Below are 20176 nucleotides of genomic sequence, written 5' to 3' on the forward strand. Positions count from 1 at the left end.
TCCCTGGCAGATATCTCAACTTGGATGTCGGCCCACCACTTCAAGTTCAACCTTCTTTTGCAGCAATTCAGTGATAAAGACCTGACTCAGTATCCTCTGAAATTGATGTTTAACTCTGAAGCATTTATTTGGGGTGCAATCTGCGGTGCTGTTAACTCTAACTTGTTCTTTGCAGCAGAGGTAACTGTCCTGTGGCTCTCTTGTGGCGGTCCCCATGAGAGCCAGACTGTAGCGCTTGATGGTTTCCGTGACTGCACTTAAGTTCTTAAGGACCATTAACAAATTACCATCTTGGAGTTTCTCTTGAGTATGCAGTCATCCTCGTGTCTGTATCCACAGTATTTAATGTGGGTAGAACATGCACTTCCAGCCCTATTGTCACGTCCTGACCTTAGTTCCCCTTTTATGTCTCTATTTTAGGTTGGTCAGGGCGTGAGTTGGGGTGGGGATTCTGTTTCGTTCTGTGTGTTATATTTCTAGGTGTTTGGCCTGGTATGGTTCCCAATCAGAGGCAGCTGTCAATCGTTGTCTCTGATTGAGAACCATACTTAGGCAGCCTGTTTTTCCACTATGGGTTGTGGGTAGTTGTTTTCTGTTTTGTGTATTGCACCTTGCAGAACTGTTCGTTTGTCGTTTTGTTGTTTTTTGTTCAAGTATTCATGTTGATTAAAAGGTATTATGAATACCTACCACGCTGCACCTTGGTCTTCTCCTTCTCCCGACAACAGACGTTACACCTATATCTATTATTTGGGGGACAGCATCATACAGTAGTAGCCTATAGCCTACACACTATAGTTCTGATATGAAATAAAGCACTGCCCCAAGAGTTTGACACTAATTCTTAGCAAGGACTATCCAACCCCAAAATCGGTTCCACTTCCGTCATGTAAAATGATCGGGTATTGGACCTATGTTCAAAGATGTAGGTAGTAGCTGTATAGTTTAAGATTATTCCCGTTACCCTACTAAATATAATACTTTTCCTGTCATAATTTTAGCCGAGTTCGAGCTCTATTGCCGCTACACTCAATTTTCCAATGATCAACGGCCCTGCACCTAAAACAGGGTGACTTTCATCACGGCCGGTTTAACCACACGCATAGCTGCAACAATCGGAATTGGATTCCACTCAAAAACGATCAAAGCACAAGTACACATTTTAACACCAACATACTCACATACCCAAGCAGCGTTTGGATACACATACACCGGACATACTCAACGGGTGTTGAGCAGTCGTAAATTCAACAGTTATTTTGGCTCGGGCACATTCAGACAAGAGTGCTCTGAAATCGGAGCAGATAGCCAGAGCGAATTTACAAACCACCCAATTTAACAATGGCTATTGAGAATGCACAGGGACTATACCTGTCACTCTGTATCATGATAGGAGACTGGTGCAAGAATACGTAATAGGGGCTTTTATTCCTCCACCCAAAATAAAGTCATGAAAATGGGATGAAGCCCAAAACAAACACGTGTGTGTGTATATATACATATATATATATATATATATATATATATATATATATATATATATATATATATATATATATATAACACAGGGATGTAACCCAAACAAAAGAGTGAGGTGTAAACCTCTAAATAATATACAGGATGAGACCTGTAATAACAAGAGCACAATAACACGTAGCACGAAAACTAATACAACAGAGTACAAGACCCACGGACATGGGGACAATAATCGACAAGGACAATGGGGAACAGAGGACACATATATACACATACTAATAAAGGGGAACAGGAACCAGGTGTGCTTAATGAGACAAGATCCATTTCACATTTCCACAAATGTCAAAGTGTTTCCTTTGAAATGGTATGAAAGAATATGCATATCCTTGCTTCAGGTCCTGAGCTACAGGCAGTTAGATTTGGGTAAATCATTTTAGGCAAACATTTTTATAAAGGGTCCGATCCTAAGGAAGAAATTGAGGCTGGGCGATATATCGTCTGTGGATCCACATACCGCTATGGATTTTTACAATACCGTCTATAAAGGTTTGTAAAACAGTGCTAAATAAATGAGCACTTCTACACATTGGACGACTAATTGGACGACTTTGTTGAGGTTTGGAGGACAAATGGAAAACCATTTAGAATTTGTTATCAATTTGTCATCCTATGATATGATAATTTTGCCATATCGCCCAGCACTACAGGAAATACTCTTTACGATAATGTACTTTACTGTAATGTCGGGTTTAGTCAGTGTCATATCCCTATTCCTTACAGGAACTGCAAGGAGATGGGACCTGTAAGGAAGTCATAAAAACACTGATTGCAAATGCTCAAGACTCAAGAGGATGTATGAACAGCAAGGGGGACTGATATTTCATTGTGGAACATGGACACAAAGGATCTCTGAAGTGCATACAGAATATGGCACTTTACATCCAATGGAACTATGGCTCCTCCATTTTCATCAAAACCCTTCAACATGTTTAGATTCATTGTATATCCAGCAAACATGTTTCGGGGTTCTTGTGTGTGGACACGATCAGATACACCAAATATATGAAATCTACTGTTGCCATTCCAGGAATGTTCTTCATCTTGATCCCTTGTATGCAGAACAATATGTGTGGTTTGTATGAATCTAGCGGGGAAATATTAGAGCTACACTGAGTGTATCAAACATTATGAACACCTTCCTAATATTGAGTTACAAGCGCCGATCACACCAGGTGTGGACCTTGCCGTGAAATGCTTACTTACACTGATTGAAGTGGATTTAACAAGTGACAACAATAAAGGATCATAGCTTTCATTTGGATTCACCTGGTCAGTCTATGTCATGGAAAGAGCAGGTGTTAATATTGTTTTGTACAATAACTGCATATGAGCTGCATGGCTACGTCATTTTCTGTTTGACTGAACCTTTGGAATGAGATCGGGCTCAGCTATATTTCTGGGTGGACTACATAGTTCCATGTGAGGATTTCCATTTTAAGAATTTGTTAACTTTGTATCTTTATTGACCTTTTATTTCAGTATTTGCACTGTCTCTATGCACAACACTCACAGGGCCCTACACACACAAACACACACACGCACGCACGCACGCACGCACGCACGCACGCACGCACACACACACACACACACACACACACACACACACGCACACACACACACACACACACACACACACACACACACAGTCATTCCAACACACACGGAAACACTCACTCAATCATTTGCTCTCTCACACATAATATGTACATACATTTAACATGACTCGACACACCCACACACCCACTCACATGTAAGCTGCTGCGACTCTATTAATCGTATATACTGTTGCCTAGTAACCTTACCCCTTTACACATCTACCTCCATCACTCCAGTAATACTTTGTTGTTGATTATTGCTTTGTTCAGTTTTGAGTTTGCAAGAAAGGCATTTCACTGTACTTGTGTACGTGACGTTGAAACTTGAATGTTGCACGACCCATGCCCCGACACACACACTGTCTCACTACAGATGATAGCATCTGTAGTGAGAGACTGAGAACAACCATATTTTGACTGATTCAGGTGTGTGTGCGCATGAATATGCACAGGGGTTTGCAAATCCGTTTTTGTGACTTGTGAATAAATGTTTTATAATCAGTCTTGTGTACCTTTGTCTTACTTTAAATGGATGCAGTTTGTAGTACTCTCAAAATAACATAATTTGCCTTTGTTATTGCAATTATGTAATCTACTTGAATGCAAGAGAGAACCACCCAATGGCTGTATATGAATGGACAAAGCCATCGAACACATGACACCATTCATTCTCCTGTGAAGACTCAATAGAGCTTTTGAAGCAAAGATTTTATTTTATATTGACAAGGGCACATCGCGCACCACTTCCCAGTATTCTTCTTGCCAATGTCCAGTCTCTCGACAACAAGGTTGATGAAATCCGAGCAAGGGTGGCATTCCAGAGGGACATCAGAGACTGCAACGTTCTTTGCTTTACGGAGACATGGCTTACTGGGAAAACGCTATCCAGGGCGGTGCAGCCAACGGGTTTCTCCACGCATCGCGCCGACAGAAACAAACATCTCTCTGGTAAGAAGAGTGGCGGGGGCGTATGCCTCATGACTAACGGGACATGGTGTGATGAAGGAAACATACAGGAACTCAAATCCTTCTGTTCACCTGATTTAGAATTCCTCACAATCAAATGTCGACCTCATTATCTTCCAAGAGAATTCTCTTCGATTATAATCACAGCCGTATATATCCCCCCCCAAGCAGACACATCGATGGCTCTGAACGAACTTTATTTAACTCTTTGCAAACTGGAAAACATTTATCCGGAGGCTGCATTCATTGTAGTTGGGGATTTTAACAAAGCCAATCTGAAAACAAGACTCCCTAAATTTTATCAGCATATCGATTGCGCAACCAGGGGTGGTAAAACCTTGGATCATTGTTACTCTAACTTCCGCGACGCATATAAGGCCCTGCCCCGCCCCCTTTCGGAAAAGCTGACCACGACTCCATTTTGCTGATCCCTGCCTACAGGCAGAAATTAAAACAAGAGGCTCCCACGCTGAGGTCTGTCCAACGCTGGTCAGACCAAGCTGACTCTACACTCCAAGACTGCTTCCATCACGTGGACTGGGACATGTTTCGTATTGCTTCAGATGGGAATATTGACGAATACGCTGATTCGGTGTGCGAGTTCATTAGAACGTGCATCGAAGATGTCGTTCCCATAGCAACGATAAAAACATTCCCTAACCAGAAACCGTGGATTGATGGCAGCATTCGCGTGAAACTGAAAGCGCGAACCACTGCTTTTAATCAGGGCAAGGTGTCTGGCAACATGACTGAATACAAACAGTGCAGCTATTCCCTCCGCAAGGCTATTAAACAAGCTAAGCGTCAGTACAGAGACAAAGTGGAATCTCAATTCAATGGCTCAGACACAAGAGGCATGTGGCAGGGTCTACAGTCAATCACGGACTACAAGATGAAATCCAGCCCAGTCACGGACCAGGATGTCTTGCTCCCAGGCAGACTAAATAACTTTTTGCCCGCTTTGAGGACAATACAGTGCCACTGACACGGCCTGCAACGGAAACATGCGGTCTCTCCTTCACTGCAGCCGAGGTGAGTAAGACATTTAAACGTGTTAACCCTCGCAAGGCTGCAGGCCCAGACGGCATCCCCAGCCGCGCCCTCAGAGCATGCGCAGACCAGCTGGCCGGTGTGTTTACGGACATATTCAATCAATCCCTATACCAGTCTGCTGTTCCCACATGCTTCAAGAGGGCCACCATTGTTCCTGTTCCCAAGAAAGCTAAGGTAACTGAGCTAAACGACTACCGCCCCGTAGCACTCACTTCCGTCATCATGAAGTGCTTTGAGAGACTAGTCAAGGACCATATCACCTCCACCCTACCTGACACCCTAGACCCACTCCAATTTGCTTACCGCCCAAATAGGTCCACAGACGATGCAATCTCAACCACACTGCACACTGCCCTAACCCACCTGGACAAGAGGAATACCTATGTGAGAATGCTGTTCATCGACTACAGCTCGGCATTCAACACCATAGTACCCTCCAAGCTCGTCATCAAGCTCGAGACCCTGGGTCTCGACCCCGCCCTGTGCAACTGGGTACTGGACTTCCTGACGGGCCGCCCCCACTGCGTCGTGAAGAAGGCGCAGCAGCGCCTATTCAACCTCAGGAGGCTGAAGAAATTTGGCTTGTCACCAAAAGCACTCACAAACTTCTACAGATGCACAATCGAGAGCATCCTGGCGGGCTGTATCACCGCCTGGTACGGCAACTGCTCCGCCCTCAACCGTAAGGCTCTCCAGAGGGTAGTGAGGACTGCACAACGCATCACCGGGGGCAAACTACCTGCCCTCCAGTACACCTACACCACCCGTTGTTACAGGAAGGCCATAAAGATCATCAAGGACATCAACCACCCGAACCACTGCCTGTTCACCCCGCTATCATCCAGAAGGCGAGGTCAGTACAGGTGCATCAAAGCTGGGACCGAGAGACTGAAAAACAGCTTCTATCTCAAGGCCATCAGACTGTTAAACAGCCACCACTAACACTGAGTGGCTGCTGCCAACACACTGTCATTGACACTGACCCAACTCCAGCCATTTTAATAATGGGAATTGATGGGAAATGATGTAAATATATCACTAGCCACTTTAAACAATGCTACCTTATATAATGTTACTTACCCTACATTATTCATCTCATATGCATATGTATATACTGTACTCTACATCATCGACTGCATCCTTATGTAACACATGTATCACTAGCCACTTTAACTATGCCACTTTGTTTACTTTGTCTACACACTCATCTCATATGTATATTAGATTCCAAGAACACAGGATGAGATGTTACTATCCTTTGTGCAAGCACTTCCAAGAGTTAATGAACAGTGAGCGTGGTGAAATTTGGGGAGCGCATCGTCAGTAGTGTACCTTTGGTTCCTAGGGTGTTTCGGCCTTTCACACTATACACCCTCCTCAAAGGCGGCCAGCGTCAGGGTGATCAATCCTACGCTTGCGTCCCATTCCCAATTAGTCATAGGAGTTGCCTTGTTGTTGATAGCAAACATCCCATGGGACTATGCATGGCAGGGGCGTCCTCCTCCCTGAGTCAATCATTGTTGACCGCATACCTCCTGGCCCTCTCACTTCGGGGCCCAGCTGGGGTCTTTCCTCTTCATCCAGAGCCACTGACTGCTGCCTTCTGCCGCCTCTGATACAGCTTTGATTGCCGAACGCTGGCTCTGGCCCTTAATTCCCAGGTCTCTAAGCAGTCTGGTTGTAGATGTTGCCACAAAACCTCTGCAGCCCACCTCCACTGGTCGGACTTCTGTGTTCCAGCCATGATGCCGTGCTTCGGCAGCTAGATCAGCATAGCGCAGATGTTTTCGCTCATAAGCCTCATCTACTGAGTTTTCCCAGGGTACTGTGAGCTCAATGATGAAGACCTTATTGAGTGAACGGGACCAGAGCACCATGTCAGGTCTTAGGGTGGTGGTTGCGATCTCCGGAGGAAACACAAGTTGCCGGCCAATGTCAGCTAGCATTTTCCAGTCGCGGGCCAAGCGCAGCTGGTCTCGCTCTAATGGTGTAGAGCCGCTCTTCGGTGGTTTAGCCCCTTCGCGGACAAAGTTTGTCCGTAAGGAGTGTGATGCTGCTGTGGGTGGTAGGGAGTTGGTGGCAGCTCGCTTGTCCTCCAGGGCGGACGCAAGGTTTTTAAGGACTTGGTTGTGACGCCAAGTGTAGCGTCCTTGGGCGAGGCTTGTTTTACAGCCTGTGAGAATGTGCCTGAGGTTGGCTGGCATGGAACAGAGGGCACAGTCCGGATCTTCACCATACCATTGGTGAAGATTAACTGGTGTTGGAAGGACGTCATATGTTGCTCTGATGGAAAAGCTCAACCGCCTCGCTTCCATGGCCCACAGATCCTTCCAGCTGATCTTCCTCTTCTCTACACTGTCCCATCGAGTCCACTGTCCCTGTTTGGCAAGAGAGACTGCCTTGGCCCACCTTGCAGCCTCCTCCTGATGGCGTACTTCCTGCACTACCATCTTCCGCCACTCTGGTGCAGTGGCCTTACTCCAAGCAGCACGGCTAGTTAGCCCAAGGCCTCCTCTCCCTTGCTGAACATGACCCACAATGTCAGCATGTCTGAGGGCTGCTGTTGCCTCCTGGACTGCTTTTCCTGGCCTCCATTTGCGCCCAGTTGCCAAGGTCGGCGCGTTGTTGCTCACCACTGGGTCTCGAGATTCATTCAGTGTCATTTGGAGCCTGGTTTTTGCACACTTGAATTCCTCTGTTAGACTGGTGAGGGGCAGCTTGAGGACACCATCTCCATAGAGGCCTATGGTGGTAAGGCATCGTGGAACTCCAAGCCACTTCTTTAAGTAGCCTGTGACTCCTCTTTCCATCTTCTCCACTGTTGAGATTGGAACCTCATACAGTGCTAAGGGCCACAACACCCGGGGTAGGAGACCAAACTGCAGACACCAGGCCTTTAACTTTCCAGGTAGCTGGGTGTTGTCGATGGACTGTAGGCTACTACTGATGTCTTTGCGCAGCTGTTGCACCTGGTCTTTGTCCTTCAGGCTTGCATCATACCACCTTCCAAGGCTTTTTACCGGCTGCTCAGACACTGTTGGGATTTGGTCATCTCCGATGAAGAATTTCAGGTCAGAGAGTACTCCCTTCACAATCGAGATGCTGCGTGACTTGGATGGTTTAATCTTCATACGGGCCCAGCTGATGTTCTCCTCAAGTTTTCTGAGCAGTCTCCTGGTGCATGGGACAGTGGTGGTCAATGTTGTAATGTCGTCCATGTAGGCTCTGAGTGGAGGGAGGCGGAAACCAGAGTCGACTCGCTGTCCACCAGCAACCCATTTTGAGGATCTGATGATAACCTCCATTGCCATTGTGAATGCCAACGGAGAAATGGTACATCCCGCCATTATACCTACATTCAGGCACTGCCATGAGGTGGTGAACTCTGAGGTGGTGAAGCAGAACTGCAGATCCTGGAAGTACGACTTCACCAGGTTTGTGATGGTGTCCGGTATGTGGAAAAATCTGAAGGCAGACCACAGGAGTTCATGGGGCACAGAGCCAAATGCATTGGCGAGGTCGAGGAAGACTACATGGAGGTCCCTTTTCTCCACCTTGGCCATTTGGATCTGATGCCAGATCATGCTGGAATGTTCCAAGCAGCCAGAGAACCCTGATATTCCTGCCTTCTGTACAGATGCATCGACGTACGTATTCCTTTGTAGGTACTCGGCCATCCTCTGGGCAATGACCCTAAAGAAGATTTTTCCCTCGACATTCAGTAAGGAGATTGGGCGGAATTGGCTGATGTTCACTGCATCCTTCTCCTTAGGGATCAGGACCCCGCCTGCCCTACGCCACACTTTGGGTATTATCTTCTTCTGCCAAGCTGTTCTCATAAGCCTCCAGAGGAACCTCAGGACGTCTGGTGTGTTCTTATACACTTTGTACGGGACTCCATTTGGCCCCGGGCCTGATGCTGTTCTTGCCCGTCGAACTGTGTCTTCCACCTCTTTCCATGTCAGAGGGCTGGTCTCAATATGATGTTCCGGGGGTTCAATGGGTGGGATATCTGATGGGATGGCCAGATGTTCATGTCGCGTTGAGTCAACGTTTGTTATTCTCAGGTGCTCCTCTAGGTCTTTCTTTGTTGTTTTTAGAGCTCCACTTTTTTCTTTTGTGAAGAGAACTGTACTCGATACCATCTACTGTATGCTGCTCTGTACCATCACTCATTCATATATCCTTATGTACATGTTCCTTATCCCCTTACACTGTGTATAAGACAGTAGTTTTGGAATTGTTAGTTAGATTACTTGTTGGTTATCACTGCATTGTCGGAACTAGAAGCACAAGCATTTCGCTACACTCGCATTAACATCTGCTAACCATGTGTATGTGACAAATAAAATTTGATTTGATTTGATTTGAGATAGTTGAGTGACAACTCTAACAATGAAAATACATGTCCTGAAAGATGGAAGGTAGTCGGGAGAAGGCGAGATCGGGTAGAACCACTGTAGCCACTGAGAGAGCAGATACATATGTGAACAACAGGCACAACTTCAATTTAACATTGTTTTTTTCAAAGTTGTCGAAATGCCACATGCCTCCGCTTATATCAGTGCATTAGTAACAACCTAACCACTACTAATTCTGAAAATTACTCTCTCCAGAAATAAGTCTCTCACTGTTGCCGCCTGCTACCGACCCCCCTCAGCTCCCAGCTGTGGCCTGGACACCATTTGTGAATTGATTGCCCCCCATCTAGCTTCTGAGTTTGTTCTGTTAGGTGACCTAAACTGGGATATGCTTAACACCCCGGCAGTCCTACAATCTAAGCTAGATGCCATCAATCTCACACAAATCATCAAGGAACCCACCAGGTACAACCGTAACTCTGTAAGCAAGGGCACCCTCATAGACGTCATCCTGACCAACTGGCCCTCCAAATACACCTCCGCTGTCTTCAACCAGGATCTCAGCGACCACTGCCTCATTGCCTGTATCCGCTACGGTGCCGCAGTCAAACGACCACCCCTCATCACTGTCAAACGCTCCCTAAAACACTTCTGTGAGCAGGCCTTTCTAATCGACCTGGCCCGGGTATCCTGGAAGGACATTGACCTCATCCCGTCAGTTGAGGATGCCTGGTCATTCTTTAAGAGTAACTTCCTCATCATATTAGATAAGCATGCTCCGTTCAAAAAATGCAGAACTAAGAACAGATACAGCCCTTGGTTCACTCCAGACCTGACTGCCCTCGACCAGCACAAAAACATCCTGTGGCGGACTGCATTAGCATCGAACAGTCCCCGCGATATGCAACTGTTCAGGGAAGTCAGGAACCAATACACACAGTCAGTCAGGAAAGCTAAGGCCAGCTTCTTCAGGCAGAAGTTTGCATCCTGTAGCTCCAACTCCAAAAAGTTATTGGACACTGTGAAGTCCATGGAGAACAAGAGCACCTCCTCCCAGCTGCCGACTGCACTGAGACTAGGTAACACGGTCACCACCGATAAATCCATGATTATCGAAAACTTCAACAAGCATTTCTCAACGGCTGGCCATGCCTTCCGCCTGGCTACTCCAACTGCGGCCAACAGCTCCGCCCCCCCAGTAGCTACTCGCCCAAGCCTCTCCAGGTTCTCCTTTACCCAAATCCAGATAGCAGATGTTCTGAAAGAGCTGCAAAACCTGGACCCGTACAAATCAGCTGGGCTTGACAATCTGGACCCTCTATTTCTGAAACTATCCGCCGCCATTGTCGCAACCCCTATTACCAGCCTGTTCAACCTCTCTTTCATATCGTCTGAGATCCCCAAGGATTGGAAAGCTGCCGCAGTCATCCCCCTCTTCAAAGGGGGAGACACCCTGGACCCAAACTGTTATACAGACCTATATCCATTCTGCCCTGCCTATCTAAGGTCTTCGAAAGCCAAGTCAACAAACAGGTCACTGACCATCTCGAATCCCACCGTACCTTCTCCTCTATGCAATCTGGTTTCCGAGCCGGTCACGGGTGCACCTCAGCCACAATCAAGGTACTAAACGACATCATAACCGCCATCGATAAAAGACAGTACTGTGCAGCCGTCTTCATCGACCTTGCCAAGGCTTTCGACTCTGTCAATCACCATATTCTTATCGGCAGACTCAGTAGCCTCGGTTTTTCGGATGACTGCCTTGCCTGGTTCACCAATTACTTTGCAGACAGAGTTCAGTGTGTCAAATCGGAGGGCATGTTGTCCGGTCCTCTGGCAGTCTCTATGGGGGTCTCGACTTCGGCGATGTCATCTACAAAATTGCTTCCAACACTCTTCTCAGCAAACTGGATGCAGTTTATCACAGTGCCATCCGTTTTGTCACTAAAGCACCCTATACTACCCACCACTGCGACTTGTATGCTCTAGTCGGCTGGCCCTCGCTACATATTCGTCGCCAGACCCACTGGCTCCAGGTCATCTACAAGGCCATGCTAGGCAAAGCTCCGCCTTATCTCAGCTCACTGGTCACGATGGCAACACCCATCCGTAGCTCGCGCTCCAGCAGGTGTATCTCATTGATCATCCCTAAAGCCAACACCTCATTCGGCCGCCTTTCGTTCCAGTACTCTGCTGCCTGTGACTGGAACGAATTGCAAAAATCGCTGAAGTTGGAGACTTTTATCTCCTTCACCAACTTCAAACATCAGCTATCTGAGCAGCTAACCAATCGCTGCAGCTGTACATAATCTATTGGTAAATAGCCCACCCATTTTCACCTACCTCATCCCCACAGTTTTTATTTACTTTTCTGCTCTTTTGCACACCAATATCTCTACCTGTACATGATCATCTGATCATGTATCACTCCAGTGTTAATCTGCAATATTGTAATTATTCGCCTACCTCCTCATGCCTTTTGCACACATTGTATATAGACTCCCCTTTTTTTCTCTACTGTGTTATTGACTTGTTAATTGTTTACTCCATGTGTAACTCTGTGTTGTCTGTTCACACTGCTATGCTTTATCTTGGCCAGGTCGCAGTTGCAAATGAGAACCTGTTCTCAACTAGCCTACCTGGTTAAATAAAGGTGAAATAAAAAAAATAAAAAAAATAAAACTTCTATTTGATCAAATAAGCCTCACATAGCAAATTAGCAATTACCATTATTTTTATATATATTTCTTTTGACACTCCATACAAAAAGGGGTTCATGGGGTTATTTTTGTAGACAGATGTTGGGTTGAAGCAAAACAAGTTGGTCAAGATGGCATCTCATGGACACATAACATGAGCAGTTTGAGTTGCTCCAGAAAGTGACATTGCAGGCTAGCTCAGTGCTGCCCCCTCTCATTGAGCATCCCAAGCAGAGACCGAGACACGCCACTATCTGTTTTTTCCCCAAGTTTTTTTGTGGTTCAATCAAAGTTAGTGAACTAAGTAAACCAGACCCAGCTGCTATTGCATTGGTGTCTAAGTAGACCGGAACTTACCTTTTTTTTCAATGGTAAACGGCCTAAGTGAACTATCTGCCGTAGTGGAGAGGGTCAAAAGGTTGTACTTCCTCGGCTTGTACATTAACGATGACCTGAAATGGTCCCGTTACACAGACAGTGTGGTGAAGAAGATGAAACTGCGCCTCTTCAACCTCAGGAGGCTGAAGAAATTTGTCTTGACCCTCACAAACTTCTACAGATGCACCATTGAGAGCTTCCTGTTGGGCTATATCACCACCTGGTATGGAAAAACCACAGGACTCTCCAGAGGGTGGAACACTCCCTACCCTCCAGGATATCTACAGCACCCGGTGTCACATGAAGGCCAACAAGACCATGAAGGACCTCAGCCACCCGAGCCACGGCCTATTCACCCTCCTACCATCTAGGAGGAGACAGTACAGGTGCATCAACACTAGGGCCGAGAGACTGATAAAAAGCTTCTATCTCCAGGCCATCAGACTGTTAAACAGTCACCACTGTCCAGCCTCCGCCCAGTACCCTGCCCTGAACCTTAGTCACTGTTACTAGCCATCTACCACCAGGTACTCTACCCTGCACCTTAGAAACCTCTTTGCCCGTTGTACATAGTCATTGAACACTGGTAACTTTAATAATGTTTACATACTGTTTTACCCACTTTATTTGTATATACTGTATTCCGGACACTGACATTGCTCATTCTGATATTTCTTAATTACATTTCTTTTAAACTTTTTGGATTATGTGCGTATTGTTTTGTATTCTGGATTGTTTTGTATACTGTCTATACACACCATCATATATGGTGTGTTTTTAATATATATACCCAACTGGGGTTCTGCAGGCTTCCATTAGCAAATAAACATACATCTGGTATAATATAAATTAACAAAAATGTACACAAAGATTGTCATTTTTCCATTCACTAACGGGGGATCCTGTTTTCTGCAAACAAGGCCTGCATGAATGTAACGGCTTTCTTGTGGTGAAGGAGAGTCGGACCAAAATGCAGCATGATGATGATTCATTATATTTTAATGGAGGAAAAAACTATACATTAACCTGTTAAGTCGACCCTCTACTTTTTCGAACATTCGGTTAAAAATCGCGCAACATTTCAGCGCCCTGCTACTCATGCCAGGAATATAGTATATGCATATTATTAGTATGTGTGGATAGCAAACACTCTGACGTTTCTAAAACTGGTTAAATCACGGCTGTGACTTTAACAGAGCGTGAGTTTCATCGAATAGTGCAGGAAAACCTGATCACTGAAAATGGAAATAAATATCCTTGCGCTTACTTCCAGGAATTGTTCAAAGTGAACCGAATTACATGAGACCGAGGTTTCAGCGCCTACAGCTACCACACGTTGTCTAGAGTCTTGTCATTTGATTCACAATTGATTCTTGGTCTAACCGGTTCAAGAGAACACCTTCCCTCCGTTCTCCGACCGGATGTTTTGGTCGAGCTCTCTCGGCCATGTTTTTTTCAAGACGACACCTATAGAAGTTACATCGCCTCCTGATGAATTTTACCGCTTATTAACGTGTACTAATACCTAAAGTTGCATTACAAAAGTATTTCGAAGTGTTTTGTGAAAGTTTATCGTCGACTTTTTGAATTTAAAAAAATGAATTTACGTTATGCAACGCTCTTTTTTAAAATTTATCACACAGTCTACATAGAACGATATCTAGGCTATATATGGACCGATTTAATCGAAAAAAAGACCCAATAGTGATTATGGGACATCTAGGAGTGCCAACAAAGAAGATGGTCAAAGGTAATGAATGTTTTATATTTTATTGTGCGGTTTGTGTAGCGCCGAATATGCTAATTATTTTGTTTACGTCCCCTGCGGGTCTTTTGTGGTGTTACATGCTATCAGATAATAGCTTCTCATGCTTTCGCCGAAAAGCATTTTAAAAATCTGACTTGTTGCCTGGATTCACAACGAGTGTAGCTTTAATTCAATACCCTGCATGTGTATTTTAATGAACGTTTGAGTTTTAACTAATACTATTAGCATTTAGCGTAGTGCATTTGCATTTCCAGAGCTCTAGATGGGACGCCTGCGTGCCAGGTAGGAGCAAGTGGTTTTAAGATACTACAAAATAATGAAATGTGAAAACCGAAACAGCCCTATCTGGTGCAAACACAAAGACAGGAACAATCACCCACAAAACACTCAAAGAATATGGCTGCCTAAATATGGTTCCCAATCAGAGACAACGATACACACCTGCCTCTGATTGAGAACCACTCCAGACAGCCATAGACTTTGCTAGATAACCCCACTAAGCCACACACCCAACACCCCACAAAACCCCAAGACAAAACACACCACAATTAACCCATGTCACACCCTGGCCTGACCAAATAAATGAAGACAAACACAATATATTACAACCAGGGCGTGACAATGAAAGAGGGCAGTCATTCTCCACTGGGACCACCTTTCCTTTACTCGTAGGCCTGGCCAATAGGTAGTATCTGTAGACTCAACTCATGTCTTTTGTAAACTGCTGTGTGTATCTGTGAACGATAGGGGACAGCAGAGTTATAGCTATGTGGTCTGTCCTTGTTTTTCATGATAACTCAGAATTGACATTATACTCAACAGCAGTTAAACAGAATTACCCATGACACAAACTGCCTGGCTTTTCAGATCTTTATCTGTATGTACTTATTAATATTGTAATCTTGTTTTTGGAAGGGACCTTATTCAACCACATGGTCACATGCTGAGTACATTATATAGATCTAACAATTAGTACTATGAAGTCAATTGTAATGTTAAAACTGACCAAAATACACACCTTGTTGCTACATATTCCCATGTTCAATGTGCTTGACAACAAGGCAGACAAAGTTTCTATAGCTAGTCTGGTAACATTTGCTATCAGACAGCTATCTAGTGTTAGCTATCATAGCAACATGCTTTAGACGGTAGTTCAGGATTAGACTTCATCTGGGTCCATGATCCCTGTGCGAGGTACCATGCAGAGAAGCAATCCTATGAGTGCAGCAGCCACTGCACTGACATGACCTCCTACCTGAGCAGGTGCCGGGGTAACTGACCAATCTTTTTATTTTGCAGTAGTAAACTACTTTACTTGCAATAACTACTCTATAATAAACTATTCTTATTAACCCCCACAGACCCTTTATAAACCCTTTATAAACCCTTCTTTAAAATAAGTGTTATCAAATGTAATTTTTTTTTACCTCGAGGAATTATAAATTAATGGATTGTTGTTGAAATGTCTTAAATGTTGCAAAGATTGACTCCAGTATCATGGTGATTAACCACAAAGGTTAGTTAAGAAACAACTCACTGTTGATTATTCGCTGGTTAGGAACATCGTGCTAAAGACAAGTGTTACATAGTTTAATGTCACGGGTTAACCACAGACTTCCACTCTTAAGGGAGTATGTGATTCCTGCTATTTTGTCTTAACTCAAATGAGCTCACAGTATAAATTCGAGGCATATATTAACCAATATTTCATAAAAAGGCATATTTCAAATAAGCTTACAAAACTTAGGAAAGTATTGGGTGATGTATGGAGAATTTTCAATGTCAAACCTGTTACCTATCTGTTGTAAACTCTCAAAAGGCTTTATGTTACTTTGTTTGAGAAACAGCCTTTCTAAATGTGGACGTGACCTCAGTGGCCTCAATAGGCCTCTATAGCATGTTGCTGGGTCAGGGGTTTGAACAATGGAGCTGGGGATTCTTTAGGTTCGGGCAGGTATAAAAGAAAGGGTTAAACCAGGTAGGAAGTCAGTTCAGGAGCAGCAACCAGCAGCACAGTGAGCAAACATGTCCGACACCAGAATGAACATAGGCAAGGTAAGCACTGGAAAGTTCTCTTATAGTTGTATGCATTTAATTGTCATAGATCATTATACAAAAGGGCTCTAGTACCCCAAACTACAACATCATAGTTTTACTTATCCCAATAACCTGGATACCGGTGTGACCGAATTAGCATCCCGCATTTCTCTAAATTGTTTGTTTCATACAATTGTTTAATTCATCGAAATTATTCCTTTTTATTTTTAGATCGTCTTCTACGAGGACAAGAACTTCCAGGGTCGTTCCTATGAGTGCAGCAGCGACTGCACTGACATGAGTTCCAACCTGAGCAGGTGCCACTCCTGCAGGGTTGAGAATGGCTGCTTCATGGTCTACGACCGCAACAACTACATGGGAAACCAGTACTTCATGAGGAGGGGCGACTACCCTGACTACATGCGCAACTTTGGAATGAGTGATTGCATCAAGTCCTGTCACATGATCCCCATGGTAGTTTGAAAATATTTCAGCTTAAAATAGTAATATCTTTTCATTGAAAGTAAAATATATTTTAATGGTTATACTCTCATATTAAACAATTGTATATATAATTTATCTGATCAGTGAAACCTACATTTTTATCCTAACAGCACAGAGGAAACTACAAGATGAGAATCTACGAGAGAGAGAACTTCGGAGGTCAGATGCACGAGATGATGGACGACTGTGACTCCATCATGGGTCGTTACCGTATGTCCGACTGCCAGTCCTGCAACGTGATGGACGGCCACTGGCTGATGTACGAGCAGCCCCATTTCAGAGGCAGGATGATGTACATGAGGCCTGGAGAGTGCAAGAACTTCAGCAGCGGCATAGGAATGGGAGGCATGAGAGGTATGAGGTTCATGAGCATGAGGCGTATCATGGACTCCTGGTACTAAATATTGCTTGATGTACCGTTAGCAAGAAAAGCCATTGAATAAAATTATTCACAGACCTATTTAATGTGTGTCTTTTTATGTGTGACAAAAAATGAACCATCTGATTTCTTGTTCACGCACCTGCACCACTTGCCATAATCGCTGCTAAAAGGTGCTTCTACAAAGTATTGACTCTGAATAAATTAGATATTTCTAAAAACATGTTTTCACTTTGTCATTATGGGGTATTGTGTGTAGAGGGGTGTAGATTTATTTAATCCATTTTGAAAATCAGACTAACACAACAAATTGTGGACTAAGTCAAGAGATATGAATACTTTCTGAAGGCACTGTATACCCATCATTTAAAAGCTCACTACATATCATCCATCATTTAAAAGCTCACTACATATCATCCATCATTTAAAAGCTCACTACATATCATACATAATTTAAAAGCTCACTACATATCATACATCTTCTAAAAGCTCACTACATATTAACCATCTTCTAAAATACATATCATCCATCTTCTAAAAGCTCACTACATATAATCCATCTTCTAAAAGCTCACTACATATCATCCATCGTTGAAAAGCTGACTACATATCATTCATCATTTAAAAGCTCACTACATATCATACATCATTTAAAAGCTCACTACATATCATCCATCGTTTAAAAGCTCACTACATATCATCCATCGTTGAAAAGCTGACTACATATCATCCATCGTTTAAAAGCTCACTACATATCATACATCATTTAAAAGCTCACTACATATCATCCATCTTCTAAAAGCTCACTACATATAATCCATCTTCTAAAAGCTCACTACATATCATCCATCATTTAAAAGCTCACTACATATCATCCATCGTTTAAAAGCTCACTACATATCATCCATCGTTTAAAAGCTCACTACATATCATACAAAATTTAAAAGCTCACTACATATCATACATAATTTAAAAGCTCACTACATATCATACATAATTTAAAAGCTCACTACATATCATACATCTTCTAAAAGCTCACTACATATGAACCATCTTCTAAAATACATATCATCCATCTTCTAAAAGCTCACTACATATAATCCATCTTCTAAAAGCTCACTACATATCATCCATCGTTGAAAAGCTCACTACATATCATCCATCGTTGAAAAGCTGACTACATATCATCCATCATTTAAAAGCTCACTACATATCATACATCATTTAAAAGCTCACTACATATCATCCATCGTTTAAACGCTCACTACATATCATACATAATTTAAAAGCTCACTACATATCATCCATCGTTTAAAAGCTCACTACATATCATACATAATTTAAAAGCTCACTACATATCATACATCGTTTAAAAGCTCACTAGATATCATCCATCATTTAAAAGCTCACTACATATCATCCATCGTTTAAAAGCTCATTACATATCATACATAATTTAAAAGCTCACTACATATCATACATAATTTAAAAGCTCACTACATATCATACATAATTTAAAATCTCACTACATATCATCCATCTTCTAAAAGCTCACTACATATCATACATCGTTTAAAAGCTCACTACATATCATACATCATTTAAAAGCTCACTACATATCATACATCTTCTAAAAGCTCACTACATATTAACCATCTTCTAAAATACATATCATCCATCTTCTAAAAGCTCACTACATATAATCCATCTTCTAAAAGCTCACTACATATCATCCATCGTTTAAAAGCTCACTACATATCATCCATCGTTGAAAAGCTGACTACATATCATCCATCGTTGAAAAGCTCACTACATATCATACATCATTTAAAAGCTCACATATCACATAAAATCACTACATATAATCCATCGTTTAAAAGCTCACTACATATCATCCATCGTTTAAAAGCTCACTACATATCATACATCATTTAAAAGCTCACTACATATCATCCATCTTCTAAAAGCTCACTACATATAATCCATCGTTTAAAAGCTCACTACATATCATACATCGTTTAAAAGCTCACTACATAACATCCATCTTTTAAAAGCTCACTACATATCATCCATCTTCTAAAAGCTCACTAGATATCATCCATCATTTAAAGCTCACTACATATCATACATAATTTAAAAGCTCACTACATATCATACATCATTTGAAAGCTCACTACATATCTTCCATTATTTAAAAGCTCACTACTTATCATACATAATTTAAAAGCTCACTACATATCATACATCATTTGAAAGCTCACTACATATCATCCATTATTTAAAAGCTCACTACATATCATACAGAATTTAAAAGCTCACTACATATCATACATCATTTGAAAGCTCACTACATATCATACATAATTTAAAAGCTCACTACATATCATACATAATTTAAAAGCTCACTACATATCATACATCATTTAAAAGCTCACTACATATCATACATCATTTAAAAGCTCACTACATATCATCCATCTTCTAAAAGCTCACTACATATCATCCATCTTCTAAAAGCTCACTACATATCATCAATCTTCTAAAAGCTCACTACATATCATACATCGTTTAAAAGCGCACTACATATCATCCATCGTTTAAAAGCTCACTACATATCATCCATCTTCTAAAAGCTCACTACATATCATCCATCATTTAAAAGCTGACTACATATCATACATCATTTAAAAGCTCACTACATATCATACATCGTTTAAAAGCGCACTACATATCATCCATCATTTAAAAGCTCACTACATATCATCCATCTTCTAAAAGCTCACTACATATCATCCATCATTTAAAAGCTGATTACATATCATACATCATTTAAAAGCTCACTACATATCATCCATCATTTAAAAGCAGACTGTAACGAACTTTGTCTGTTGTTTGAA

The 20176-nt window shown here is 42.8% G+C and overlaps 1 protein-coding gene across 1 annotated transcript; it reads left to right on the top strand.

The window, feature by feature from the left end:
* Positions 1–16353: 16353 nt before the first annotated feature.
* Positions 16354–17351, top strand: LOC124039222 (gamma-crystallin M2-like). The gene is made up of 3 exons (XM_046355126.1): positions 16354–16414; positions 16628–16870; positions 17011–17351. The coding sequence occupies exons 1-3, from the start codon at positions 16385–16387 to the stop codon at positions 17299–17301; spliced, it is 564 nt and encodes a 187-aa protein (XP_046211082.1). The 5' UTR covers positions 16354–16384; the 3' UTR covers positions 17302–17351.
* Positions 17352–20176: the final 2825 nt, after the last annotated feature.

Source organism: Oncorhynchus gorbuscha, linkage group LG07 (genome assembly GCF_021184085.1).
Source record: "Oncorhynchus gorbuscha isolate QuinsamMale2020 ecotype Even-year linkage group LG07, OgorEven_v1.0, whole genome shotgun sequence".
Lineage (NCBI taxonomy): Eukaryota > Metazoa > Chordata > Actinopteri > Salmoniformes > Salmonidae > Oncorhynchus > Oncorhynchus gorbuscha.